The following is a 27,969-nucleotide window of genomic DNA, read 5'->3' as shown; positions in this document are numbered from 1 at the left end:
AAACAAACTAAATAGATGCTCACGAGGGTCACAAAATAATTCCAACTGTTTAACCTAGCCTTCCTTAAGATACACCACAAACCCCCGCTCATGGATAGCTCTGAAATAATCAAGGCTTCCAAGTTCTAACCACATATGGGATATGGGCTAAGTCAGCTTTCTACATAGATGCTTGCAATTAAATTTTCTACTTACATATCTCAAATGAAAATATTGTTTCTAAGAAATCCAGTGAAAAACCAAGCTTTGAAGATAAATATGCATAAAAGAGCCTATCAAGCCAAATCAGGAACAAGCAATGTAACAAGTTAAAAGATTATCCTTTTCTCAATGTTGGGTTGACGGTCAGGTAGGAGAAGTTGGCATGTATCTGAAATCATTAGTTCCAACAGGCCCCACAGCACATAGGCTTAAGCCATAGACTTCTATTCTTGTAAGCCCTGATATCATCCTATCAAAGGCAGTTGATGTGAACCAAGAAAAGTTTCAACTCCATAAGAAAGGCAGAAAAAGCATTCAACCCACCAATACATACTAACAAAAAGAATAGCTGGTAGTGATGAATTCTCATGGATTATACATAAAACAACTGCTGTTTGAGAACACCACATTAAGATTCAAGATTGGACAGGATTAAGCATGCAGATATAGAAGAGCATGAAAAGACAATCATATGATAACAGAAAATGGATTGCCTATTTCAAGTCAAATAATTTTCTAAGGCAAAAAAACATTCAAGATATGCCTAAAGAGGGTCATATCATGGGAGAACAACCACACAATAGGTGTATCAGAACCTTTTCTGCTGCTCGCAAAAATTAAAGTTTCACAAAAAGAATTTATTTTGACCTCCCTACTACACCTACAAGCACTGGCAGCAAGATTTGAGTCAGACTCCAAATGGACCAATATAATGCTAAGTTATCAGTAGATTGCATTCAATTGTCAACTACTTCAATGAGGGTTGGCTCGTAGTCATTAGGAGCCTCAAAACCATGGAGATTCATAACAGTGGCAGCAACATTAGCAAGGCCACCATCAGGTACATCATTCCGGAATCTGACACCAGGTGCAAGGCCAGGGCCTCCAATGGCAATGGGAACCTGCAAATTTGAAGCAAGTTAATCACATCCATATAAAAGGAAAGGATATCAAAAATAAACGGACAGCATGTTTACAAATGCTTTTGCAATATTGATATCAAAAGCTTTTCCACCAAACGAAAAAACAATCAAAAGCTTAGGTTCTGTTTGACCGCACTTTCAGCATTCAATTTTCAGTTTTTGTAAAAGCTAAAACTAGTTCTATATCTTTTTTTTGAAAATTGACATCCAGAACTTGTTTGGTAATCACTTGGACTGTGGCAGCTGCAGCTGGCCAGCAAGCACCGATGACAACGGCATAGGTAGTCGCGGCAACCGGCGGGCAGAGGTGGCGACAGAGATGGTGCTGGTGATTATGCATTGTTTCCATTTTTCATAGAAAAAAGGGTGAAAGCTCTCGTAAAAGCTACTCTCGAGAGCTTTCACTTTTTTCAGAATTTGAAAAGTATATTCAGAAATCAAAAAGGCAAAACAAGTTTCCAGCCCCCATTTCCATGTTTTCAGAAACGAAGAGCAAAAACAGGAAATTGGCAGTGATGCCAAGCAGGCCCTCATGGGTTGGGGGATGGGACAAAGTCTGTGAATAGATTTTCTATATTAATCTGTCATATAAGTGTAATACAAAACTAACATGCTACACCAAAATTAATCTTATGACTAGGTTTGAGATGTTAGCGCTCTTGTCCTTTACTTGTCTCTTGAACATCTGATATCACAAGTACAAAATGAAATCTTAACAAAACAAGCAGTGTTGCAAGAGAAAATTATGTTTTAAAAGAAAAAAATAAAAAAAAATAAAAAATAAAAAACCTTAAAAACAAGAGAACATGGGCTAATGGGAAGACAAGTCAATGTCCTCCTTTCAGTTCTCCTCCTCTATTTTTTCCCTTCTACACACAAAATTCCTCCTTTCCTTCTACTTCTTTCTTCTATTTGGATATCTACTGTTTGATCTCTAAATAGCAAAAATCTAATTGAAAAATATTGGTAGGAGAAAGATGTGAGATTCTTAGAATTCATGAGACCAAGTAAAAAATGCACATCCATCCATTTATGGAACCAATGAGTCATTATTACAGCCAATCTTATCTCAAAAACTTTACATTCCAGCCACATTTGGTTGAAGGCCAAAATTGTCGGGGAGTAGCTGAAGTTCATCAGCTGCACTAATTCTCCAATCTCTTCCAATGTCATCTGACCTCTCCTAGTGCCGAAAAAAATGTAACTCATTATGTTCTCCAGTTACTTGAAGGTAATACTTGCCACCTTGAAACACTCATGTGATCTATATCATCCTGGGAAGTCTATAGCATGCAAGTCCAGACAAAGGCCATCCTGGTCAAGCTATCCATAGTATGCTTATAGTAAAACTTGAAGCTATAGTTACTGATACTGTTGTCTGGCTCCAGCTTCCATGACCCGATAAATGCATCTTAAAAGTCAACAATACTACGAAACCGACGAGCTGCACATGCTTGTCTATTTCCTGATGAAAGTTTTTGCTAGATACAGGATGTTTCAGATACACTCTGTAAAGGCAATCAACCATCAGTATTCTAATTTGACAAAAATGCACCCCAGCCACAGCACCAAGGGTTGTGCCCAGTCATTTCTATTTGATAGACACACAATGCATGCCCAAATTTTGCAAAGTCTTCCTTAAGATCACAACCACCTTCTAACACTTCCATTAAGATCACAATATTTTTAAACAAGCAACAGCATATGTGGCAATGTCGAAACTTATGCACATGATCTCCTACACCAATATGGCCTGAGAAACTCTAGCTTAACGAGCAGAAGACCTCACATTGTTCTTAAGTAACAACCGCTGATGTTCAGATAATAGCAACTTCAACATTCAAATATTTTACTGTATACTAAACTATACTAAAAGATTATAAAGTTATTCTTGGTGTTAAAGATGAAGAGGAAGATGGCCTTCAGTATACTTACTGGTTGAAGAGTATGGGAAGTAAGAATTTGAATGTCCCCCTTTTTATCGAGGAGGGGTTGGCCGGATTTGTTCCTCTTTACCATGTCCTCAGCATTTCCATGATCTGCCGTGACAACATATATTCCGCCCACTTGCTCTATTGCGTCCAGAATGATCTGAATAAAAAGTATTGGGTTTGTGACCAAAGAAAAGCATTGGGTTCTTATCAATAACAGCAATCTATTAAACTCAAAACAAAGTCAAAGAACTACATAACTAGTTTATGATAAGGAAAAGTCTTGCTACTGGTAGGAGCATCTAACATTACATCAGCAAAAGAAGCAAGCACATTAGTTACATTATATATCACATTGAAACTCCAGTTAAAATAGTTATTGGTTTGAAAAAGAAACAAAGTAAGAAGCTAAACAAGGGCTCTGTCCTGATTTGGTAATTGAAACCAATTAAGGAGCAGCTAAGTGTTCAAAAAGGAAGTGTCATCAGACATATCGAGTCTGAACATATTACTCCAGACCTCAAAATAGACTTCAAAACATTAACTAAAACCGTAGCACAGATGGAAAATAGTATAGCATTTAGTATCACTATTACTTTTCCTATTTTTCTAAGAAGCAAAATAGCAAATCTTGTTTCTATTTTTTTTTTTTTTTAAAAGTAAAAACAACTAATCAATTATTTTTGTTTCTGTAAACACGAAAATAAACAAACTCAAAAACCAGCCCCTCTTCCAACCCTTGGCGGTGGTGGCTTGGGTGGTGGTGGCGGCGGCGGCAGTAGCAGTGGCAGTGGTGGATGTGGCAGGAGTGTTGGGAGCAATGATGGGGGCAGAGGCAGTAGCAGCAATCATGGTGAAGATGGTCTCAAGAAGGGGGATGTTTTGCTTTAAAAACTGGAGTTTTTTTTTAAAAAAAAATATTAAAGCAATACTTACTTGCATTCATTTTTTAAAAAATAATAAATAGTAACTTTTTAAATATAAAACAAAAAACAATAGTGCCAAATGTATTTTTTTCATCTCGGCTTTCATGTTTTTGTTTTTAAAAACATAAAACAGAAAAAGTAAATCCCTAACAGGCCCTAAACTTTGATTGTCTCAAAATTATTGAAGATCAACTTGTTTGACGTGATGGTATCCTACTTGATACATTTTCCAAGCTATTCAGAAAGGATTTGCATTTTTAATGCCCATTGAAACTATCATATCAAGTGAAAAACAGTAGCACTTATAGCTCCAGTCCATTATCAGGTAAAGTTTGACATTTCCTTCTCTTTTATATAATAATATTCTTGGGCTAATTGATCCCTATGAGTCCATGATTAACCTAGTTTCGAATAGGTCACCCAGCCCTCTCAATTCTTCACCCTTTGGGAGAAGGCTCGGGCCAAGTTTTAGGCCCAACTGGCTGAGCCTGGCCCAGAAAATAGGCAAGTTTAATAAATGGGCTCGCTCAGAATTAGAGATCAAAGCCCAGCTTGAGCCTGGACCAACCATAATTTTTTTCGTGTTGTGTTTATATTAGGTATATTTGTAGACTTAATGGGATAATAGGCATGTAGTAGGTTGTTGGCAATATTTAGTATCCTTTCATGTATTTTTAGGATTTTTTGTATTTTCTAAAAGAGGAGAAAATGGTTAGCAAGCCCAAGGTCCAGCCAAAGCTCGAAACCGAGTAAGGGCTAGGCTTGTGTGCAGAAGGCTTGCATTTTCTAAAAGCTGGAATAGGCCTGGGCCTAAGTAAATCATGTTGATGTTTGGGCAAAAGCCCAGCCAAGCCTGGCCCATGAACAAGTCTAGTTTAGAATAAGGACATATTTCTGATATTCACAAAACAATTTCTGGATCAATCTTGAACTTTTAAAATGCTTAAATATGTATGAAATCTGAAAAGAAATCACCCAAGAAATAAAAATTCAGGCCCAAATTAACTCAGTATATGGATTGTGTATCTTTTCATAGGTTTTTAGTTACCCAATCTAAGAGTTGGAAAGGTACCACATACAAGTATTTAAGTAAACAAAATTACTGATAACCTAAAAAATTCCTAAATTCTAGGCATGTTGAATGGAAAGAAAGTAAAAACATATCCAACATGCTACCTTGACAGCATCATCAGCAGCCTTGCATGCCACAATAGTGGCCTCTATATCACCAGTATGTCCCACCATATCTCCATTAGGAAGGTTGACACGAACCTACAGCCACAGAATAGTGAATGACACAAGCCATAAAACTGAAAACCAACTATTCCATCTTATAGTTCATATATTTCTCTACCTGGTCAAACTTGCCACTGAGGATAGCATCCCTTGCCTTTTCAGCAATTTCCAAGGCCTTCATCTTTGGTTGGACATTAAATGTAATTCCTGCATCACTTGGAATTTCAACATATTCTTCCATTGACGAGTCAAAATATCCAGATCGATTGCCATTCCAGAAAAAGGTGACATGACCAAACTTGACTGTCTCACTGTTGACCAAATGTAAAGAGGTTTCACACGTGAGTGTAATCGCCCTAGATATGAAAGCAATAATGGCACTAATACCTCATCTTTAAAGAACAGGTATTATATCAATTATAATAATCTTTCTGGGTGATATAAAAATAAGGACCACTGGAAGTAACAAATAACCAGTTATAGAATGGCATCATAAAACTCAAAATTACAAAGTAGACATAAATTAATCGCCCTAGATATGAAAGCAATAATGGCACTAATACCTCATCTTTAAAGAACAGGTATTATATCAATTATAATAATCTTTCTGGGTGATATAAAAATAAGGACCACTAGAAGTAACAAATAACCAGTTATAGAATGGCATCATAAAACTCAAAATTACAAAGTAGACATAAATTATTGGTTCTCGTATAAAAGTTAAAACTAAACATAGTAGAAATAGTAATTGCATCATGCTTTGTTAGAGCTCCAAAAATGTCGCCAGTAGATTGAGAGAAAGACAATTTAAAAGTCTGTATTCTCCAAATATTGTTCCTGTATAAGTTTGTGGGTCACCAATCTGAGGACAAAATGAGCATGCATGCATTCGTTAAAATTAAGCACTTGTTAATTCAAAAAAAAAAAGAATAACTGAAGTTTATCAGATTTGTTGGTTCTCTGGTTTTATGAAAAATTAAAGAACAGAAACCAGATATAATCTTCATGAAAACATTGTCTCCATGCTTTTTTGAACCTTTTAGAAAGCGTAATTGTTCATTTACTTTGAAATGGTTATGTGAAAAACAGGAACCCCACCCTTTTCATTCCTAATCTAGTTGATCCCCGAAAAACACACGCCATTTGTAATGACAATTCCAAGCAACCTAAAATTTTGTGGCGCACAGTATAATACCTGCAAGCAAAAGTACGAATACCATTGTGCACTAAGTACTCTCCTGATGTCCTCTCTATCTCTGGAGGAGAAACAAGATAATGGCTTGGAAGCTTCAATTCACCATCATATTGAAGCATTCCAGCATATCGAATCTTTGGAAAGCGAACACGGTCAAATTTGTCAAAATCTTCATATTCTAGTGCTTTAGCAAGCATAACCATACGATCTGCTCGGAAGTTGAATGTTACAACTGCATCACCATCCACTATTGGCCCAACTGCCTTGCCACTCTCATCAACTATAACAAAAGGGGGCAGGTACTGGTCATTGGCTTTGGGATCTTCCCTGAGCTTCTTCACAGCTTCAACGGCACTTCGAAACTTGTGTGGTGCTTCACCAAGGACCTGAGCATCCCAGCCACGTTTAACAACGCCCCAATCATTCTGCAAAATGAATAAAATGACCTTTTAATCAGCAGCCCAATTTATTTGGTAGCTATTCAAGAACTCTGAGAATTCATCAAAACCAACTATGTGAACTACCAACTCAACAATGTTAATAAGAGCAAAATGCCAAACGAAATGCAAAATTTGAATCCACTGTACAAATAGCACACCAAACTGCAGTGTCTAGCTAGAACAAAAAATGCTAAAAAAAATAAAATAGGAATGTTCCTGAAGAAATGCTCGTCTATAGTGTGGAACTTTGATGTAAACTAGAGCAAATAGTTCTGGAAAATACATAAATGAGGAGCTCCACCTCGAAAGCGTCAAATTTTAACAAAAAGATTGGAAGATATATTCATAAAAGTGAACAGAAAGAGACAATATAGTCATCATATTTCTTTGGAAAACATTTGGTGGGTCTCAAGACTCTCACCCTAAGAAAGTCCATAGGTGTGTCCTAGAGTGTAAAATATAAGAAGCACGAGCCTTTGAGAGCAAAATAAGAAGCATGAATTCAAATCCCTTTTATAAGATGAATCACTATCTGATATACAGCTTATAGGGGGATATAATAGATTCAGATATCTTAACAGATACCTCGTAGCGATCCATGGTAACATACATCCGACCCCCACCAGATGCAATCTGTGCATCAACACCTTTTTCTCGTAGCTTCAAAAGATCATTCTCAAGTGTTTCTACAAAACCAATACTTGACCCATCCAAAACATCACGGCCATCAGTAAGAAAATGCACACGGATTCTTTTTGCACCATTCTCGCTAGCACCTTTCAGTAGCAACTGCAAAGAAAATGACCCGTTAAGTAAGGTAATCATGGATGCATACATAGAACATCAATTAAATAAGAACTGAGTCCCTCGTCTGTACCTGTAACTGATCAAGCCGAGAGTGGACACCTCCATCACTCAATAACCCGATGAGATGCAAAGTGCCCTGATCAAAACATTCTTTGATGTACTTAAAACCTTCTCCTTCATATATCTTTCCAGAGGCAAGTGCAAGATCCACCAGCTTAGCACTGTAATCCGGGAAAGGTAATGTAACAGCATGAAACTGAGGAAAAATAATTATAAAATAACAGGTGATCATACAACACAGCTCTTGGTTCTATTTGATTTTTTCATTAACTTAATGTCATTCTACTAGAAGTCTCTGCACGGGGGTTGATTAGGTTTACTTCAAGAAGTTTCAGTATCACTACGGAAAAAGTCCAATTAGAGAGTGAAAATACAGATTAAGTTAGAAACATGATTTACTTATCTTAATTTATTTGAATGCATGTTCAGCTAATGATTCAGGATAATGGGTGCAAGAAGACTTGACAAATATTAGGAGCCGCATTGAAATAATATATAGATTGCCAGAAGTCCATACAGAAACAGACATAGGACCAACTTACATAATAAAACTAAATCATGTTAAAGATTTCCCATTCTTTCATATACTAGGGGATTTCACTTGGAAAAGAAAATGTTCCATACTAACTTATTCGGGTTCATAACCATGGGTTCCAATGCACGAGATCTCGTAATACTTATCGATGAAGCCCTATCAATTAGTATTATATAGAAGAAATCAATTATAGAGAAGAATATTTTCATCTGAAAAGAAAAAAATTAAAGATGTTTTCAGAAACCTTTTTTTAAATAACTTACATGATGGGTTTTTTTTTGTAATTAAGCATGATCATATTAATAAGGAAAACACTTTTATGTGAAGATATAAGATTCAAAAGCGAGCATAACTAGAACACAATGCTAAAAGATAGAATAACTAGCAGATGATTGCCCATATAAAGATAAAAGCTGTTTCGGTGAATATTGTACCCTTGAGCATAAATGCGTCCTGCACCTAGGGCATTGTGACCTACTTCACTGTTACCCATGTCATCCTCAGTAGGAAGTCCCACCGCTGTGCCATGAGCCCGTACCAGCCTCCATCTTTCTGGAGCACCCTTTTGCAAGAACATGATGAGTGTTAATAACTTATGTTTAAGATGAAGTGATTAATGATATTATTCAGTTCAATTTCCGCAAAGTCCAAGAATCAGCAGATATTTCCAACTTATAAACTTTGAGGTGACAAATCAGAAAACATATAGGAAACATAATGTATAATCTATAATAGCAGCTGTTACGGCAAGATACTGAATGTTATAATGGCCACAGAGCCCCTACATCACATTATACATATATAAGTGTGTTTCAGTAAAATCAATAGTAGAATAACACAAGTGTGTTTCAGCAAAATCCATATGTAGTTGTTATTCTACTATAATGGCTCATATAACTTACAACAATAGTTATTTGTTCTTTTCATCATATATCTAATTAACATAACAATTTTTTAAAGTTCAATCTCCATATCATTTCATAAATAGTATATATTCTGTAAATTATTATCCCTTGTTGTCCTTCATTCTTAAACTATAATGAAGATCAATGGCCTCTTTTTTTGTCATAGCAGTAAAATTATGGTTCTAAAAGGTTTTAAAAGGCCATAACATTTGTTACTCAGACCATGATATGACATACATGAGTACATGCAGGGTTTAATTGCTTAAGTAAATATTCTATGTGCATAGAAAACAAGATTCAGGTACCAAGTCATTAATGGGATATTATTTAAGCATCAGTTCATGCCACAATCCAACATACAGAAGAACATAGTGGAGAATTCATGTTTTCTACTCTTATTTGTCAGTATGCTGCTACAGAATGTCAGGTGGAGCGTATAAAGTATATGCCACTGCTAGATTACCAAGTAGCAATCCTGAGATGAAAGGAGCCATAAAGAAGACTTGATTGCATATAGCATTTATTGTTTCAAACTGGTGTTAAGGATCATTGCAAGGCATTGTTCAATATATTTGCTACCACAATGTAATGACTGATATTATACTGGTTTTTGAGGACCATTTGCAACAAACATGCACACAGAATGGGCGACACATAATGATTATTTATTAGAAAAAAGAAAAAAAAATGGCTATCTGAATAATGGTGATGTTTACGAGTAAACTGTTACAATGGATTTTATCTAACAACCAATGTAGTTAACATTTTCCATGTCCATGTGGTTAATATATTAAAAAAAGATCAAATCTCCATGCTGGTTTAAAAGCCAAAATCTTACCTTTACTGTCCATTTACAACAGCTACTAAACTATTTTCAAAAAGGAAAAAAGCATCCAAAAGCTTCATTGGGAATATAACAACCATTATGGTTTCAGAGGTTGTAGTAGGGGATTTCAGCATGTCACGTAAATCTTGCTCCAAGCCAGTCTGTTAAGAATCAAGACCCTATAATACATGAACCACATTGTGATGCCATGAGAAAATATTTATTCTTGTGGGGTTCGCTATATTGAAAATGAAAAGCAATGGAATTTGATAAGTTCCGTCATATAACAATCCTATACATAGTAAAATAGGATTCAGTAAATGATTCATTGAATATTTACATGGCACATGATACATTCATCATATGATATTCATATAATATTAAATATGAAATAAAAAGATGGACGCTTTATGAATATGAAAGTACCATTATAACTTTGCAGATATTCTATTATTCTCCAGTTACGAAGATTTAACAGGAAACTATAACTAAATTAATGCAAACCAACAGGACTAAGATCCCCACAAATACATTTGGCGAGGCCATAAAAAGGCACCGATCTCTACCAATTGAACCCATAAACACAGACAATTTTTAAAAAAAAAAAAATCCAATACTTATACCTGCTTGAGTGAATCCATGGTAGGAGTCTGGGCGACGTGAATGCAGTTGTACTTATCGGGATTGGCTTCGCCCCATCCATCCAAAACTACAACAGCCACCGTCTTCCTCTTTGGAAGCTTCGGGTGATCCGCCAATTTCCACGAAAACTCAGAGCTCCCCATCTCTCCAAATACTTCCAAAATACATAAAAATAAGGAAAAAAAATCTGAAATCCAAATAACAGGAAAACACGATCTACTCCAAAATTTGATACAAAGAGATCGAATCGAAACTCCGCACGAAAACTAGGCTAATGGATTAGATCTAAAGCAGATAATAAGGTAAACCAGTCGATAACCGCAAAATCAATAGCCCAAAACACGATCTTCGATAGGAAAACAAAAGCAACAAGAACATATAGAAAAAGGATGAAATCGATGGATACCTTGCTAGACTTCTCGAAGAGTATCTATCAGATGTTAACGAGAACAGGGTAGATCGAAATGAGGGGATCTCCGACAGAGCCTTCGATGTATTTAACGTGAAAAAAAATTATTTCTTTGGAGACTGTCGAAGCAGTGCGGCGAAGTCCTAAACCACGCGCGCTATTGCCACCCATAGTTTGCGATGATACACTCCGATCCATTTCGGTAATACGCGCACCATACTGATGCAATGCACCCGGACTGGGCCGGAACCGGGTCCGCGGTGCTACAGGCCACGACCGGTTTGCCGTCCGCGGTTCACAGAAAAGCCCGGTAACTCGGCGCATCTCAGTGTATGCCTGGAAAAAAAGACGAGTGAGACAATATCTGAAATTCGTTCCGTTTTTTTCAGGTATCCAACCATCTGACGCTATTTGATGGTGAGATTAAAAGCCTCTTACCCCATCTCTCAAGGAGCCCCATCTTTTACGTTTGGCAAGATGAATTTTGATGATAGTATCTGAAATAAAAAAAAATGATATGGATTTCATCTTTCACGGTCTATATGTTAGACTTTTGGTGATCCAAGATTTCTATCTATTTTTTATTTTAGATGTAGAGTTTCATACTGTCTGGATAGATATCATCTTTATCATATAACAGTTTCACATAAAAAAAAATTATTTTGAGGATAATTCTGCTATCATCATTATTTAGATTCAAGAAGGTGCAAAACATCTCAAAATTTATTCGCTGATCTAAAATATTTAGACCTTCCTTCATCAAACGACTACTATCAGAATGCGATATATTTATAGGAAGGCTAATACTGCAGCAGATTGCATAGCGTCATTTGTTGCGGAATACTTTGATGATTAAAATTGAAGATAGAATAAAAATTGCTTGTAGATTTTATGAAATTTTATATATTTTGATCTTTCAAACTATTTTCGTGTTAGATTGGTGTGAACGTTCGTTTGTATTAAAAAAAAAAAAAATCATACCCAGACACCATAAAATGAGATATAGACTATGAAATTTTTAATGCTTTGTTTAGTGTCCCAGCTCAGTGGTTTTAGGTTAACTTGTTCCAATGCAATCACATCCGTTCATTTTTATTGTTGAATTTATTGCTTATTTATTTTTGGGTAATGTGTTACTGGATCTGCCCTGTTAAAATGTGCCATCGGAACATGGCAACTGCGAGGAATGCTAGGTGGCGTTGGACGGATTCCCCCTCTTGTTTTATTCTTGTGCTCGAAAAATGCTATCGTCCGGACGCGTGCATAACTTTTCTACAGAGATGAATGATCTGCCGTTATTTTCGTCGAATGAAAATATCTCACCCGTCCAAAGGTGCTATTATTATGTATAAACGGAGAAGTTGGATTTAGATGGTCATGGCGGACGGCGGATCGAAAGGTCGCAGATAAATTCTATGAGTACATTTTACGATCAACTACCCGGCCTCTTGTCAGGTGGCATGCGAGCGCGAGGGTGAGGAACGGTCCGCCGGATGAGCCGCTTGGCTCTCCGTAACAACCAAATCCACTGAGAGCAAAGCTTGTGGCGATGGTACTGCCGAAATTTGTGAGACTAAAGACGCAGTGGTCGAAGTATACTGTGCCACAAGGCCCACAACAGGCTACACTGATATTTTTGCGCTTGATATTAATTTCATTTAAAGTAACTCAGTGTCTAACGTGATTTGGTCGCTCGAATGTCTCAATTTAATCGTTGGTTTAAAAAGAAAAAAAAATACTTACCCATAAAAGTTGTTTGAATAAAAATAAATCAATATGCTTTAAGAACAGAAAAATATCACCTCAGTACGGATTGTCTGCTGTGCACCACACGATACGGTACACAGCACGCACCGTCTATCATGCGATGGGCGGCCGTGCACAACAAACGCGTATCCACGCGTGGCTGTCCATCGTGCGATGAATGATGTGCTGTGCACTGCACCGTACGGTGCACAACAGAGAATCCGGACTCAGTATCACCTCAACTCGTATCAAATATAGATCGGCAAACTTTTTTTCTTTTGGATACATGGGGATGGTCATGCCACTCTAATGTGAGAGCATCTTAGAAAGTTAGAAAATAAAAATTTTTATGGGGCCGATCGCTAAGTTTAGTCTCCAAAGTGCTCTGCAACAAAAGATGTGATTCAATCTGCTGTACTATTCACCTTTCGATAGAAATATCGCACCACCACTGTAACTAGAAGACGAAAAGCAATCCATATGTCAGAGGAGTGGATGACCTTTTAGCTACCTACTACCATCATGAATCTATCCAATAACGATAGTAGAGTCATCCTCAATGAAATCCTCTCTGTCCGCAACTTCTATCTGATAAAGAAAATATCCGTCCAGGCGGCATGAAGCTCAGTTTCCGAAACTGAAGGCTCAAAAAGATAGAAGCCTCCAGCCACTAGCAGCCTGGCATCTAGGCTCCAAATGATAAATCCCACACCACCCCTCCCATCTCTAACACTGCCATCAAAGTTCACATTGGCAAATCCCAAAGGAAAGGGATCCCACAAAATAAAAATGATCCTCCGGATCGCCGCAGGAGCAGCAAGGAAGTCTTAGTGAATGGGGGCATCAAGAAAAGGGCTAGCAGCATCGAAATGACTGTACTTCATATTCAAGCAGATCGTTCTCTCTAATATCTGGTGTGCAGGAATCATCTCGCCCTCGAAGATCAGGCTATTTCTAGAGAGCCAAATCTAGTAGACAATGTAAACCATCCTATCCTCTCAAGTGGATGTCATCCTATCAGCTATGCTCTGATGGATAGCACTTAAGAAAGACACCAGCCAATGACCTCAGTCGTCTCCCAAGACTAGTCGCCTGCTTTCCTTCAAATCAGTCTGGCCTTCGGACAGCGCAGAATGGTGTGCTCTGTCGATTCATCCTCCAGTCTGCAGATCAGACATGAAACTGGCAACTTCATACCTCATGAAACTAGCAACTTCATACCTCTATCTCTGAAAAGCATGTGCATTGAAAGTTGGTCCCATACAAGCTTCTAAAGAAAGAGTCTTACTCTGGGAGGGTAGATACTCTCTAAATTTAAGCAGCCTCGATCCTCCTAACCATTGCTAATTTGCACATCTTAGATAGGTCCCTCAAGGGAACCCTAGGGCAACAAGATGATCCTGCATCCTCAAAAATCATGGCTATGGTGAATCAAAATAAGAGTGGTGAGGATCCGATCAGCAAGTGGACCGCCAAATAATTTGATGATCTCCTGCACTCTCCAGCCCCTACCATCGGCATTGAGTAGGTCGCAGAGATGCAGATGATTATCTACCTCACTGCTAATGTAGGTCTGCCATAGGAATAAAGAAAGATCGGAGATCCAAGCATCCTGGCTCACAATCACCGTAATCCTATCCCTAATTAGCCATCTGACTTGAGCCAAAATAGCAAGCCCGCAAGCACAAATCTCCTTCTAGAAGAAAAAGCAACCACGGAGGGCCTCGATCTGGGACTCCTGGCTCCATGCCTTATTGAACCCTCATCATCCTGCTCTAGAAATAGTCTGACTAGATAAGGAATCTGATAGCATGTCTAGCAATCATAGCCTCCCCTTTGACTAACAGAGATTGAATCTCCAAACCACCATCTCTCACAGGCTGGCAAACCACCTTCCAGGATAGTAGGTGGATCCCACGTTGTTATCCCCTGAGCCCCACAGGAAATTCTGAAGCCACTGCTTCAATCCTCTGGACAGAAACTCGAGACGATCGTGTTAGCCAAGAGAGGTACATCAGGATAGAACTGAGCACTGATCTCACAAGAGTTGTTCTGCCGATCATTGAGAGGGTGTTGGCTTACCAACCCTCGAGTCTATTCTCAACCCGCTACTCCAAAGGTCTGCAGTCGACCCTCCAGAGATGCCTATCGGTGATAGAAAAATCCAGATAGGTCAAGGTCTTGGTCAATTTCGAGATCCCCAATCGCTTCCGAATCGCCTACTTCATATGGATTTTTATCTTGGAGTTGAAGATGACCGCAAACTCTTGCAAGTTCATAGGTTGGTTTGACATCTGACAGTAAACCTCGATAATGAGAGCAAAATACCTTACGTTTCATACCGAAGCCCGTCCTGTGAGGAGACATTTGCAAAGAGAAGGTGCAAGAGCAGTTGCACCTTTAGGATCGGGCCAGTAGGGCTCCAATATCGATCTCTGAACTACCATTTTTAATATTCGAGATAAAGCATTAGTACACAAAATAAATAGATAAGAGGAGAAAGAACAACCTTAATGAAGCCCGACAGTTGAATCCGGCAAACTATACTGTTGGACGGCCCTTGCATGTTTAGTCTTTTGCATGGACATTACTTATACATGTTCCCAATCAAGAAACTACTAATATTCACTAAAATTTACATGTTCCAGTTAATTCTCAGGACTTTGCTGGATCACGAATGCATTGCGACGGTGGCAGGCAGTGAAGTCTGTCAAAGGATTTATAACAAAAAGCCGTTTATGTTTCATGGCAATTTGTGCACTCCAAACTCACAAGCAACATTTAATTATGTTGCATAGCATGTAGCGAGCAAGGGATCAGGTTGCCAATGTTGACACATTGGAAATTGAATACCATGAAACGAGAGCAATTGCCAGCAAAACCCCTCATTCCATGCCAACCTACATATGGACCTGGGATGACTTTGGCCATCTTAGAATCTCGAGCTGGTCAAGCCCACCGGAAGGCTGTTCCCCGTCTGAGGTTGCAACCAACGGCAACTTTAATAAGTTAAAAAAAACCAACAGGAGCACACGGAATGGTGGAAAGTGGAATCGGAGAATGTGCCACAAGCTCTCAGGGTGTTACCACATTGGGATGGTCGAACCCACAGGAGGGCTCCGTCCAAAACCAAGGCCAGGGCACACGGGAAGGCACCTGGAAATCGACGCCGACGCAGGTTTGCAGGCGAGGTGGGCCTCATTGGCGAAATAGGAAGGAGCGCCAAGAAACAGAAGAATAAGACAAGTTACGAAAATAAAAAACCCACTCTCGTCTGGGGATGTAGCTCAGATGGTAGAGCGCCCGCTTAGCATGCGAGAGGTACGGGGATCGATACCCCGCATCTCCACTAGTATTTTTGCTTTTTTTTTTTTTTGGGCCCCACGTGTTCCGTTGCACTTGTGATCCAATCATTGAGACGATAGCCGTTCCTTGGGCCATGGAGCAATATACCAGCGGCTTTTGGGCCTTTGGTTTTTTTTTTTTTTGGGCCCCATCTGTTCCGTTGCACGTGTGATCCAATCATTGAGACGATAGCCGTTCCTTGGGCCATGGAGCAATATACCAGCGGCTTTTGGGCCTTTGGTTTAGAAAATCCAGAGGGAACCTGGATACCACTTTGATATTTGTGGAGATTTTGTGCCTCAGACGTGAAGAATTACTCTTGTCAAACCTTATAAACTGCTGCAATCCACTAAACTGTTTTGGTTATAAGAAAGGTCTAGACTCTCGTCCTCAAAAATACCATCTTTTTTAGTTTACATCATAGAGCTCGCTTTAGATTGGATCCAGCTTAAGCAAACTGTAGTACATATTAGTCGCCTATTACAAAGGGGTGAATAATGGTGTCATACGAATCCAAATGTGGGCAAACTGGCAAAGGCAATATTACAATGGGAGTTAAGGTCATCATCACAATAAGTTTCACAAGAAGGCAGCAGTTCCGATAATTTTTAGAGATACAATCGAGAAGCTTCGCATTTTAGAGGCTTTAAATGAAATAAAAGTTATACGGGATTCACTTGCGTGGAAAACGTTATAACCTCTGAAGTCGGATTGCTCTTGGTGCACACTTGCTTCACAAAGCATCAAGTGCCAACAAACTCGAAAGCTTTTGACGGACCGTCAAGCGGCGCTCCAATTTGGTGAGGTTCAGGGATGCTGTAGTGATGGACGTGAGATGCATGCATGCATGTATGCAGCGGTTCAGAATGGCCTTTGATCCATTTAACTCATGATTCGAGGATCCAAATGCATCCAGAGAATGTTTTTGAGCTTGCACCACGTAGGCAGGCAGGCAATGGACATTGTCTTGAAATAAGAACAAAAATAAGGTGAAAAAAAGAACAAAAATTGTTAGGATAGTGGTAATTGGATTACGATGACTGGAGAAAATAAGAACAAAAATGAGGTGAAAATATGTCAGTCCAGGATCTTCCCATTGCGCAGAACAAATTGTCTGGGACTCAACTGGGCGCCATCCCTCATACCGACACCAGTGAAAATTAAGAAAAGGAGGAGAAAAAACAGGAAAAAGAACATATCCCATGACATCGAATCTACCAGCAAATCTAATCGATCCTTGGTGATTGCTTATAAAGGTAGGGCTTAGAACAAAGGGTGGTAATTATGATCTAGCCCATCAACCCAATTCTCAACTCGTTTTAAGAAAGTTTGGGTTTAATATAAATGATTTTGGATCATAGTGTCAACCCATCCGACCTGTTTATTAAATAAGTTGGTTTCATACTTGGATCTTTGATCTATTTAATCTGCTTAATAATTGGGTCTAATTACAATTAGGTTAGATTATAATCTGACCCGTTTAATCTATTTAACAAATATAAAACTTGTTTAATTTGTTTCTAACCTATTTAATCTGATCCATTTAACCATTTAAATTGTTTAACCTATTTAATTTAATTTGATCTATTTAATAAATAAATTATGTGGGTTGAGTCGGATTGTTTGTTTAATAAATATGTCTGATTTAGGTTTAAGTTTTTAACTTGTTTAATAAATAGATCGAATTTGGATAGAAAAGTTTTTTGAGCTGACCTATATCTAACCTAATCGTATTTGACTCGACCTGCTCAATTGGCACCCCTACTTGGAACCAAAAATTAACTTAAGTTCCAAAAGAGGGTAAGGATATGAACTAAAATGTAACAAAGTACTGCTTTACCTAATTGAAAAGAAATGGGGCTTAAATCTTGATAATCGAACTGTTTCAAATTTTGACTTCCACAACGTGCGTAATTGAAAAAAGGGTAATCTAATAGGCCGGTGACTTGCAACTTTAAGGGCCTATTTTGGAAACCTAGTAGTGTTGGGCAGAAATCAAGTTTATTGAATTGTTCGGCCTATATTCTTCTAAAAGTCCATCCTAATCCTAGCTTAAGAAATTTTTTATGCACTGCAAGCGGTGCAGAATACGCGTACTGCTTGCGGTCATTGGCTCACACATGGAGCCAAAGCACAGCATGCAAAAAATTTTTTTTTTTCTTTCAGCTCCGTGCATGAGCCAATCACCACGGGCGGAGTACGCGGTCCTGCACCGTCCGCGGTGCGCAAAGAATGTCTCATCCTAGCTTAAATCCAATTTATGGGCCTCTTAGTCTATAAGGAAAAAAAAAGTAATTATATGTACACCGCATCCGTTGTAGAAAAATATACCATTCCATTTGATTAGGTCATGTAACCATCACTTTCCAACGCACATTTAATGTCTATAGATCTACTTTTTTATTTAAAATTTTGAATAACGAAAATATCCCTTTTCTTCTTAAAAAATTATGGCATCTTGTGGTTATATTATGACATCATACAGTCAAATTATGATTTCTTGCATATAGGATGCCATAAGGACAAAAAAAATATTTTTATCATTTAAAAATTTTATAAATTTAATGACGAAAATACACTTTTTTCTTTATAATTTTTGAAAAAAAATTATAACATCCTGTGTGCAGGAAGTGATAATTTGATCACAGGATATCATAATATGATCGTAGGATATCATAATTTTTTCAAAAGAAGGGAAGCATTTTCGTCATTCAAAATTTCAAACGAAAAAGTAGAATTATATGCACTAAATGCGCATTGGAAAGTAATGACTATATACTTTAATATGATTAGGTGGTATGCTCCATGTCAGTTTTATTATACTGCATGCAGTGCATAAAGTCTTTCTCAAGAGGCAAAAAAAAAAAAACCATGAGTCGTGAGGTCATTTCTCTGCATGCAGTGCGTAAAGTCTTTCTCAAGAGGGGAAAAAAAAAAGAAGGAAAGACCCATGAGTCGTGAGGTCATTTCTCTTCTCCCCTCAAGAAATCCAGCCCAACCTTGCTGGACTGCACACAAAGATCCGTAAAAGTCTTAGCCCAGGAGGTTAAGCCAGGCCTTTTCTATGAAATGGCTCTCCCACATGTGAGGTTCTTATCAAGGGTCGTGTCATTGAATTTGAGGGTGCACCACTTTTCTACAATGTTGACTTGAAGTTGGCACAGCAACAAGGTTCCTTGTTGTTCAACTTTCCAACATCTTCCTGTCCCTTTTTCCGAGTCTCGCAAGCAATGCATGAAAGCGACCCCTCGGCTCGAAATCAATGGGAAATTTGACCAAAACGAGCAGATTTCTTGAAAGAGTCACTTGAGCAGAAGAGGTCATGTTCCAAGATAAATCTAAATGTATGATTTTTCCTATAGGTAGAACATTCTCGAATTCCTAATCAAAATAACAAGTGATTGAGGTTGTGATCCTCAGAACCCTAGCATATGATACAAAGCAAGAAATATTGACATTGTTTTGGGTTGATAATGGCACTTGGAAATTTGATTTTGTTTCAGAAACCCCCCCTTTCATGGATGAGAGTTATTTTCAAGTTGTAGAATGCTAATTGATATCGTCTTCTGTGATTACCATGGAAACCAGTTAATGTAGTTGCTTCCAATTATAGTGGAGGGCCACATACGAGTGGTACAAGGATTTGAGCCACATATCCATCGGTAAGAGATGCACTTGGACCATGTCTAGCTTGGAAGGTGACCGGGCTCTTGGACCATCCACCACATAAAACAGCATTCTAAAATTGACTGCGTCTAACTATTATTTCATAATTTGAGCCGCTTATTGCGGTGACTTGCGACTTTGATATGTTTTTGCCCTTGACAATGAGAAGGTAGTCTTCTGACCAACTAAGAAAAGAAAACCAAGAAGGCTAATTACCCTAAAACCTTCTTATGGCTCCCAATTGCTTGTCACTAAAGTGATTGGAGGTTGAAAAACAGAGAAAGGAGGTGAAGGGCTCAGACATAATGAAAGAATATTTTAAACATGCAATTAAAAGATATTTAATCTACGCAAAAGTTTGCAAGAGAAACGGCATAAATTGAACGAAGTATAATCCTATTTTACTTTATAAAATTAACAAAATATTATTCAGCCATCACCCCATGTCCCAAATGCATAAGAATGAAGTTAAATTGTTTGCTTGTCTAAGGCGACAATTTTTTTGAGAAGTATCCAGCAACAAACAATTAAATTTCACCTAGAGGAGGATTCGCCCTCGAAAGCATAGAAGGCGGTGCTTTAGTATATATTTGAATGGAAAATTTCTACATAATTTCTATGAAATTATTGATTTGTGGTGCTTTTTGAATATGCTGAATTGATGACTCTTGCTTTATTTATTTAAAATAAATGACGAGCGAAGCTTGTCTGATATTCTCAAAGAAGCTCACAGATATTTTGGCTTTGTGGAATGCTGACGAGACCCTTCCTTCAAAGAGAATCTGAGGGACATGGTCAATTATATCAATGATGTACATTTTATTACTCCAGATATGTTTGTTTGCATGACTCTTTTAAGCTGATATGATTCGGACGGTTTGGAACAATTGTATTTTTTTTCGAAGGGAGGTTTGGAACAATTAATTGTTGAACCAACAAGGTAATAATCTGGGAATGTTTATGTGGACCTCCAGGAACAATGGTTAAACAGCAGGGCAACAATTAAGTTGATGCATCATGAAAGCAACATTAATATAGTTAAACCTAAAAGCTTATATTAGAATCCAATCTAAATCAAGTTAGCCCTTCCTAAAATATTAAATCATACTTCAAATTAATTTATGCAAATGTTTCTTACATACTTCTTACAAAGTAGCTGGATTATTGTATGCCTCAGGTTGTTCATACCTCAAACACCTCAACAAATTAAATTCTACTCAACACCAAGAAATTTTCCATCTAAGTTAATCCTAAGAACGAAATTATTTTTTTTATGACCTGGGTTATCATCTTTTTAAGAAAAAAACATTTTTTTGGGGCTAAGAGTAAGAAATAGGGACAGTTTCTCTTACTAATATTTCCATTGGGAAAAAAAAAATATTTACACTCATATAGAATTGCCTTTTATTGGTACATGGTTCATTAAAAAATCAAACCGTGACACAGTAAAAGGCTCCCATAATCATACTTGCTGCCCTCCCAACACCAAAGGAACAAGCAAAAAAGGAAAAAAAAGAAAAAAAAAAAGAAAGGAAAGAAAGAAAAGAAAAACTTTCCCATGACCCTCCCAATGGCCAACCCAATCTAAACTCCCACTCTCAATCTTAGCCCTTGATCCGATACCCTCGAGATCCGAACATTTGATCGAGGACGATGACGATGGCCATGGCGAACGATACGTCGAGATCCGGCTGCACGACGAGGCGGAAGACGTCGGCGCCGAACGCCACCCCTCCGGCGGCGGCCTCCTTCCGGCGGACCTCGGCCACCGGCCGCCGCCGCTCGTCGTAGACCGCGCAGCTTCTCTGCGAGTACGAGCCCTGGACCTCGTGGCCGGCACCGCCGGCACCGGCTCCACACGGTGTCACGTGCGCCAAAGCCTTAGACTGGAGGAAGTTCACGTGCCGCTTGACGGAGAACCCGGGGTTGACGGTCTCCTCGCCGTTATAGATCAGCCAGTGGTCTCCTAGGCTCAGCTTCTGCGCCACAAGTTAACCATGGCGTGTCAATTAACGAAACTCAGCGAGTTAAGACTCAGAAACGTCACCTTGAAACCCAGAAAAGTTCACCAATCTGAATACAATTTAATTGTATCCCCTTCAAACCCAGAAAAGGGTTTCTTTCTTTAAAAAAAAAAAATTGTTCTCAGAATTAGAGCGAATTACTTTGACACAGAATTTAAAAAATATGTTTCTCTATTTCCTTTTGGGTTAATCATGTTTCTCCTTTGGATCAAATGCTTACCTTTGAAGCTTGATCAACAAAAACATCAATTACAAAAATAATTTTAAAACATAAATTTCTTAAATAATTTAGTATAAGTATCACCCAAGAACTTTCTTGTGCAAGGCGCATTGCAAAACTAAAAAAAGACACGCCAAAAGCCAAAACGGAAATCTTCATTCTATTATATCCGACAAAACTAAATCCCTTATTCTATAGAAGAGATCAAATTCGATTTAAACACCCTGAAATTAAGAATCGTCTCCTTTGTTTCAGTTCTCAACTTATAATATTTATTCTTAAAGTTGTTAAAGGGTTTCAAAATTATACCTTTCGCCGGATGGTGAGGAGTGGTTTCCCGGCGGCATCCATGAGCAGGACCTCACCCTTACTCCCCGACCCGTAGTTATCGACTCGGAACACCAAGCTTCCCTTGGCATCAAAAACAGTAAATCCACTACAGTTGAATAGCAGCGACTTCCGCCACACCGTCAGCACCGCCGCCTCCTGCCGGCCCGCGGCGCCGCCTCTGCAAGAGACGGCAGGCCTCGGGAGCTCGAGGGCAGGAGAGGCAGCATTCGGGTGGACCTTAGCCATTCCCCAGCGGCGGCGACGGCGGCGGCGGTAGCTCTCTGGTGGCCGGAAACCGAGAGAGGAGGAGAGAAGAAGAGCTTGGTGGAATGGGTCGTGGGGGAAGGGGGAGGGCGTCAGGAGCCGTATTTATACAACGTGTGGACGGAAATGCCCCTTGGGGCAGACAGGCATGGCTCGCACGTGGGAGCGGTAGGGGATTAATTATCTCCAACTTTGGGAGGGATTAGTGACAATTAGATGTTGTTTAGCGATGTTACTTATGGAAGGTTAATTGGATTATTGTGGAGGGATGCGGGCCACGTGGTGGGCGGCAAGGCGTAGGATGGGTTAAACAAGTGGTGACGGTAAGTGACGCGTACTGGGCGGTTGGTGGGGCAAGCGTCCTTGGTCGCCCAGAAAAGGCAATTTCGTTGGAGACTTGAGCAACTTCAGTATAGAAAAATAATAAATAAACAAAGATATATGCATTATAATGGAAGAATAAGTGTGGTGTTTTTGCAATTAAATTATCATGTGGACTTTTCTACTATTTTTTTTACAAAGAAACGTATGAGGTGGAGAGATGGGCCAATATGGAAAATATTTTTCTATGTGCAAGCAGAAAAATCAATGTATAGATAGGAAATAAGGATCATGATTGGCTTGTAGCCTGATGGTAGCATACATTCTAAATGAATTGGACGGCTGCCACTCCCTTGCAATGGAGCTGTGTGTATATGTATGTGTGAGAGTGAGAGAGAGAGATTAACATATTTTGCTAATTGCTAAGATAACTATATAGCTGAATTGAGATTTGAAAGTTGTTGATAAAGATAATCATGTATATTATATACTTAATTATTCTTAAAAAGAATCTCACAAAAATAATTTGTGATGGGATACATCTATCTTGCTTTGGCCATTTCTATTTTTTTTTTTAAATCGAGCTCTAACGTTTCATTCTTTCAAATGGCATTCCATAGCTTTTTCTTTCCTAAAATTGTTGTAATCGATCCATCAATGCATCAATGTGCCCACTTTAATTGCCTTATTTTCAAGACACTTAATGTACAACTTAAAAAACATGGACTAGTTCCCTCATATATATGAATAAACTATTCTTAAATTTATCTTAAGAAAAAAAAAATGCTTTTAATGGTGTTTGACAAAATATGGTAACTCATCGTTAACTCTTTATAGTTTACAATGTCAATGGTGGTTTAATCATAGTGGGTGCATCGTGTCCTCATTCCCATTTCTTTATGGGATGCATCCAAAATAATTATGGCTACTTATTTGAATATATAACATACTCTCAATATATCTATGTGTGCAACATCCATACTTGTTCTAGAATAGTATCGTGTCACTGTCAATATTTTATAAGTAAGATATTGTAAAGATCAATGAATTTCTTGCTCTATTTTGTTATTTTTATCCTTTTGAACCCGAAATTTGCATTTGGATTGCTCAAGCAAACTTATTAGTTATCTCCAATACAATTATATTTAATAGCCACGTACGTACTTGATTAAGAAGAATCATTTTTCAAGGAGAGCAACAAATTCTCTGTCATTTAGAATGATGGACAGATAAGTAAATTAAGCAAACAAAAAGAAAAAGAATTCTTGTGGTTTGGGATTTTGCCTTTAAACCTCCTATAAACCTTGCAGCCTACATATGCTCTTGCATAAAAATTATTGATTAGTATTTTTTATGTACACGTTTGTGCTATAATCTTTGTAAATCTTAGGCATATTTTTACTCTCCATGGAGTTGGAGTTGAGAGGATGAAATTTCAAGCTCTTCACTGTTATACTTTAACAAGTCTTGCTTCGATAGGATAGAATTTATAATTAAGGATAGTTTGAATTGGTGAAAGAGTCGACCAGAAGGCAAAAAAAGAGCACTACACTGTGATTGGAGTTGCCATGGGAATAATTTGAAATTAAAAGTTCTATTCTCAATGATGATCTTTTTTATTTTCTTTTGTTTTTTTTTTTGGGGGGGGGGTGGAGAAAAAGAGGGGAAAAATTATTTTGAACAAGACTCTCATAATTTTAAAATAATTATCTCAAATTAGATGATTTTAAAATTCTTTTGAACAAGACCCTCGTAGAGATGACACTTTATCTCCATTAGGTAGCCTTAGATTCAAATTGAGTGACTAATAACATTCGACAAAAAGTAATAATTGTTAGGTATAAATGTATAATGACAACATTTTTTTTTATGTAGTAATTGATTCCTTCTCTTTTTATATTCCAGGCGCATGTAGCATTAGTTTCCTTGCTAATTGCTAGAAGAACCAAAGGCATCAAAATGATGCGTTATTTGCAGATATCCAGATGCTCCCATTTCAATCACTCTGACAATCAGCGAGTGCATGAGTTGGTCAGCTTGAGTTGAGTTCATGAACAATTATGCCTAATGTTTTGCTTCATGCAAGAAGCAAGACAGATCATCGAGGATAGGAGATACCAAGCATGTAGTTAGTTCCCTAAGCAATCTTTCAGGGAATCAAATAATTGACAAAATAAAGTGTTCTACTATAAAAAGTGAGTTCAAGTGCCGAAAGGGATGAGTCAAGAACCAAGGAATTGAGATAAGCACAGCCGCATCTTGACAAATTATGTTGTGACAACTTTGATATCCCTTTTGTTTTGATTTCAGACAACTTTTTGTGACTCAATATACACCACTGCTAAATATACTTGGCACATGGAGTTGTTCCTTCAATGTCTTCCTCCAAGGCTGGCATCAGATTTGTGCCCCTCAATATCCATAGAGATAAGAGGCATTAATTGCACCAAGATTTCCTCTTGGACCAAGAAACCACTGCATTATTTCTTTTAATTTGTTTGAGTTCTACGACAAAATTTAGGTCATTGTGTTCAATTAAGATTATTGCTTCTATTTTGCTTGTCAGTGTCAAGCACTGGCCAATCATGTACACAGCCGGGGCCGATGAATCAATTTTAGGTGGACATTGGTCTAGATGATGCCATAATGCACGATCAGGTTCCCTACATATCATATTTTTGAGTTATTGAAATATTCTTCAATTATTCATGATTGTTTAATGATTCTTTGAATTATTTCCTAGTGATCGACTCATCGATAATTTAACAATTAGCATATCTCATGATTTAATTACAACTAATGGAGTAGCATGACAACCACAAAAAGTCTTATCCAATTGAAAGGGGAGCATTACTCAATAAAAGAAGGTCAATTCATCCAGCTTGAATGTGCCTTCCAAGTTTAATAGAATAAAACAATGATCACTCCACCATAATCAAAAGCTAGGCTTATATGGTTGGCCCCAAGTTCCCGTTACTTCTTTTGGTAGAGGTTGCATCTCTTTCCCTCTGGATACCAAACCTAAGAACAAAATACTGCAAACACTTCGTGGATGAGATTTTGAATTGTTGTGCTTGAATATATATATATATATATATATTGCATTCTTTCATAATTTTGATGGATTCATTTCTCGATGCTACATTTTGTCCTCCAACCCCAAACAAAAATCTTGTTGCTAAGATGTAGTAAATTTAATGTTTCAAGCATTGCACCCATATATTCTACATTTTAAAGCAATCCTAACATGCCCCACATATCTCTCAGGTGTCTATGCTCTCGTTAGGTCGTTTGCATTATTTACTAATCCAAATTATTACGATCTCATCATTGTTTTCTCAGTACACATCATTAATTATAATTAAGAAGGTAGAATCTTTAACTTGTCTGCTCATGCCTGTCTTTTCCTACCAAATAAACAAAGCAACAAAAGTATACCATCAAGATGTTATTTAGGGTTTACAAATAAGTTTAAGCATCAAAGCTAACGATGAATGCATTGGTTAAGGATGCCTAAGAGTTGGCTTGCGACGTACGAACACGGGCATACGTTTCCACATACCTAATATGTCCTTTATCTTCGTCATTTTTTTAATAAAACAAAAGAACTTGGCCAAGGTTGAGAACCAAACCTAATATAAAAATGAGTTTACTGTTATTGAATCCCTGTGAACGTACAATCCAAAGCAGTTCATGATCCCCGCTTACAATAGAAGTGTGGGTGAACTCGCTAGTTCTAACATATTTCTTTTTTTATTCAAAAAAAAGGCAGTGAACGATGACAAGGAATTGTTATACAAATATCTTGCACCATTAAAATCCAATGTCAACTTCCACATGAGCCATCTCATTGGATAGTTTAAATGATACATATTGATGTTACATGTGGGATGATCCAGCCTGTTAATTGATTTTTAAAAGCATAAATAGCTGGCCTTGCATGGTGGAAAGGATGTTTTAACAAATTTTGGAACCGTCCACCACCAATTAATTGGCTGGAGAAGCTGCACAAAACTTATAGATGCCCTGCTATATATATATCCAAAAAAAATTATTCCTTCATGAGCATTCAGAACATGAGATGGATGTTATTTAATAATCATCTTTTTATATGACATATTCCAATTCCATATTTGTTTTTTCTTTCTTTTATTTTTTATCCTTTAATGGGAAAGAGTCCTATGACACCAGCATATTTGGGATAGTTTGATATACCTCCATTAGCAAACCATGCATGCATATGGTTTTCATAATGGTACTGTTATTGTGCTATGATATTGCAAGGTCAAACAATGACATGATGAGGATGGATGATCATAATATTTAGATAGACTCATCCAGGAAGATACTTAAATTTATATTGGTAGTGATTGATTATCATACTAGCTAGAATATGTCGCAAAAGCACACTAGGTCTGTGGCTACTGGCTGGGTATACGGTAGTGGACACTGTCATGATGTCCTTTTATAAGTCGAGGGATCTTCTCTAAAAAAAAATAAAGATATTACTTCTAAAATAAGGACATTTATATTTAAAACTAGCAAATATTTGTATGAGAGAGTTGGTAAATCTTAGAGCTTGTTGTTATGAATAGAATGGACCCTCGCACTAGGTCTATCTGCCATGCATTAGATGTAAACTATTCTAGGAGTTTGGTATCATATTTATAAATAATATACCTAACTTTAGATCTTTGGTGTGTTGTTTATTAATTGGTGGTGAGTGTTAGATCATCATGAGCATTTGGTAATGATAATGTGATAATATATTAGATCAATTTTATTAGCACTACAAAATTAAAGTACAATTGATATATAATTCAATAAAATCAGTTGTTGCATAATTATATATGATATTTTACCATTGCATTTTTCAGGAGGGAGGAACTGACTTTTATATTTTTTTTAATATTTTCAAAAAATATGGTTGAAATGACACTATTAAGATTTAAAATCTTAGTAAATAATTTATTCATAGTAATCTTTGTTTTTCTATAAACTTTCAACCTTTGTAAAT

General features: G+C 37.6%; 2 protein-coding genes and 1 non-coding gene across 3 annotated transcripts; 1 reads left to right on the top strand and 2 right to left on the bottom strand.

The window, feature by feature from the left end:
• Positions 1 to 674: 674 nt before the first annotated feature.
• LOC105046041 (2,3-bisphosphoglycerate-independent phosphoglycerate mutase) lies at positions 675 to 11,192 on the bottom strand. The gene is made up of 10 exons (XM_010924524.4): positions 11,034 to 11,192; positions 10,609 to 10,781; positions 8,689 to 8,816; positions 7,730 to 7,880; positions 7,438 to 7,641; positions 6,413 to 6,837; positions 5,336 to 5,528; positions 5,158 to 5,253; positions 3,060 to 3,215; positions 675 to 1,103 (listed from the first exon to the last, which is right to left on the bottom strand). The coding sequence occupies exons 2-10, from the start codon at positions 10,768 to 10,770 to the stop codon at positions 939 to 941; spliced, it is 1,680 nt and encodes a 559-aa protein (XP_010922826.1). The 5' UTR covers positions 10,771 to 10,781; positions 11,034 to 11,192; the 3' UTR covers positions 675 to 938.
• Positions 11,193 to 16,058: 4,866 nt separating this feature from the next.
• Positions 16,059 to 16,131, top strand: TRNAA-AGC (transfer RNA alanine (anticodon AGC)). Its single transcript has one exon. It is a non-coding gene; the product is annotated as a tRNA-Ala (tRNA).
• A 5,123-nt stretch (positions 16,132 to 21,254) lies between these two features.
• LOC105046042 (protein LURP-one-related 8) lies at positions 21,255 to 22,716 on the bottom strand. Its single transcript, XM_010924525.4, has 2 exons — positions 22,347 to 22,716; positions 21,255 to 21,772 (listed from the first exon to the last, which is right to left on the bottom strand). Exons 1-2 carry the CDS (start codon positions 22,611 to 22,613, stop codon positions 21,398 to 21,400), a joined length of 642 nt encoding a protein of 213 aa, XP_010922827.1. The 5' UTR covers positions 22,614 to 22,716; the 3' UTR covers positions 21,255 to 21,397.
• Between the last annotated feature and the right edge of the window lie 5,253 nt (positions 22,717 to 27,969).

This window comes from Elaeis guineensis, chromosome 5 (assembly GCF_000442705.2).
Source record: "Elaeis guineensis isolate ETL-2024a chromosome 5, EG11, whole genome shotgun sequence".
Lineage (NCBI taxonomy): Eukaryota > Viridiplantae > Streptophyta > Magnoliopsida > Arecales > Arecaceae > Elaeis > Elaeis guineensis.
Note: the sequence above shows the minus strand (reverse complement) of the source record. Positions and strands in the feature narration are given on the sequence as shown.

What these genes read in the sequence shown, in the direction of transcription:
- LOC105046042 (XM_010924525.4), bottom strand. Translation starts at nt 22,613, where the DNA reads ATGGCTAAGGTCCACCCGAATGCTGCCTCTCCTGCCCTCGAGCTCCCG. An exon ending in TCCTCACCATCCGGCGAAAG is followed by an intron (nt 21,773 to 22,346) that starts GTATAATTTTGA and finishes CTTGTGGCGCAG; the next exon opens with AAGCTGAGCCTAGGAGACCA.
- LOC105046041 (XM_010924524.4), bottom strand. Translation starts at nt 10,770, where the DNA reads ATGGGGAGCTCTGAGTTTTCGTGGAAATTGGCGGATCACCCGAAGCTT. An exon ending in CCATGGATTCACTCAAGCAG is followed by an intron (nt 8,817 to 10,608) that starts GTATAAGTATTG and finishes TTCTTGCAAAAG; the next exon opens with GGTGCTCCAGAAAGATGGAG. An exon ending in GGACGCATTTATGCTCAAGG is followed by an intron (nt 7,881 to 8,688) that starts GTACAATATTCA and finishes CCCGGATTACAG; the next exon opens with TGCTAAGCTGGTGGATCTTG.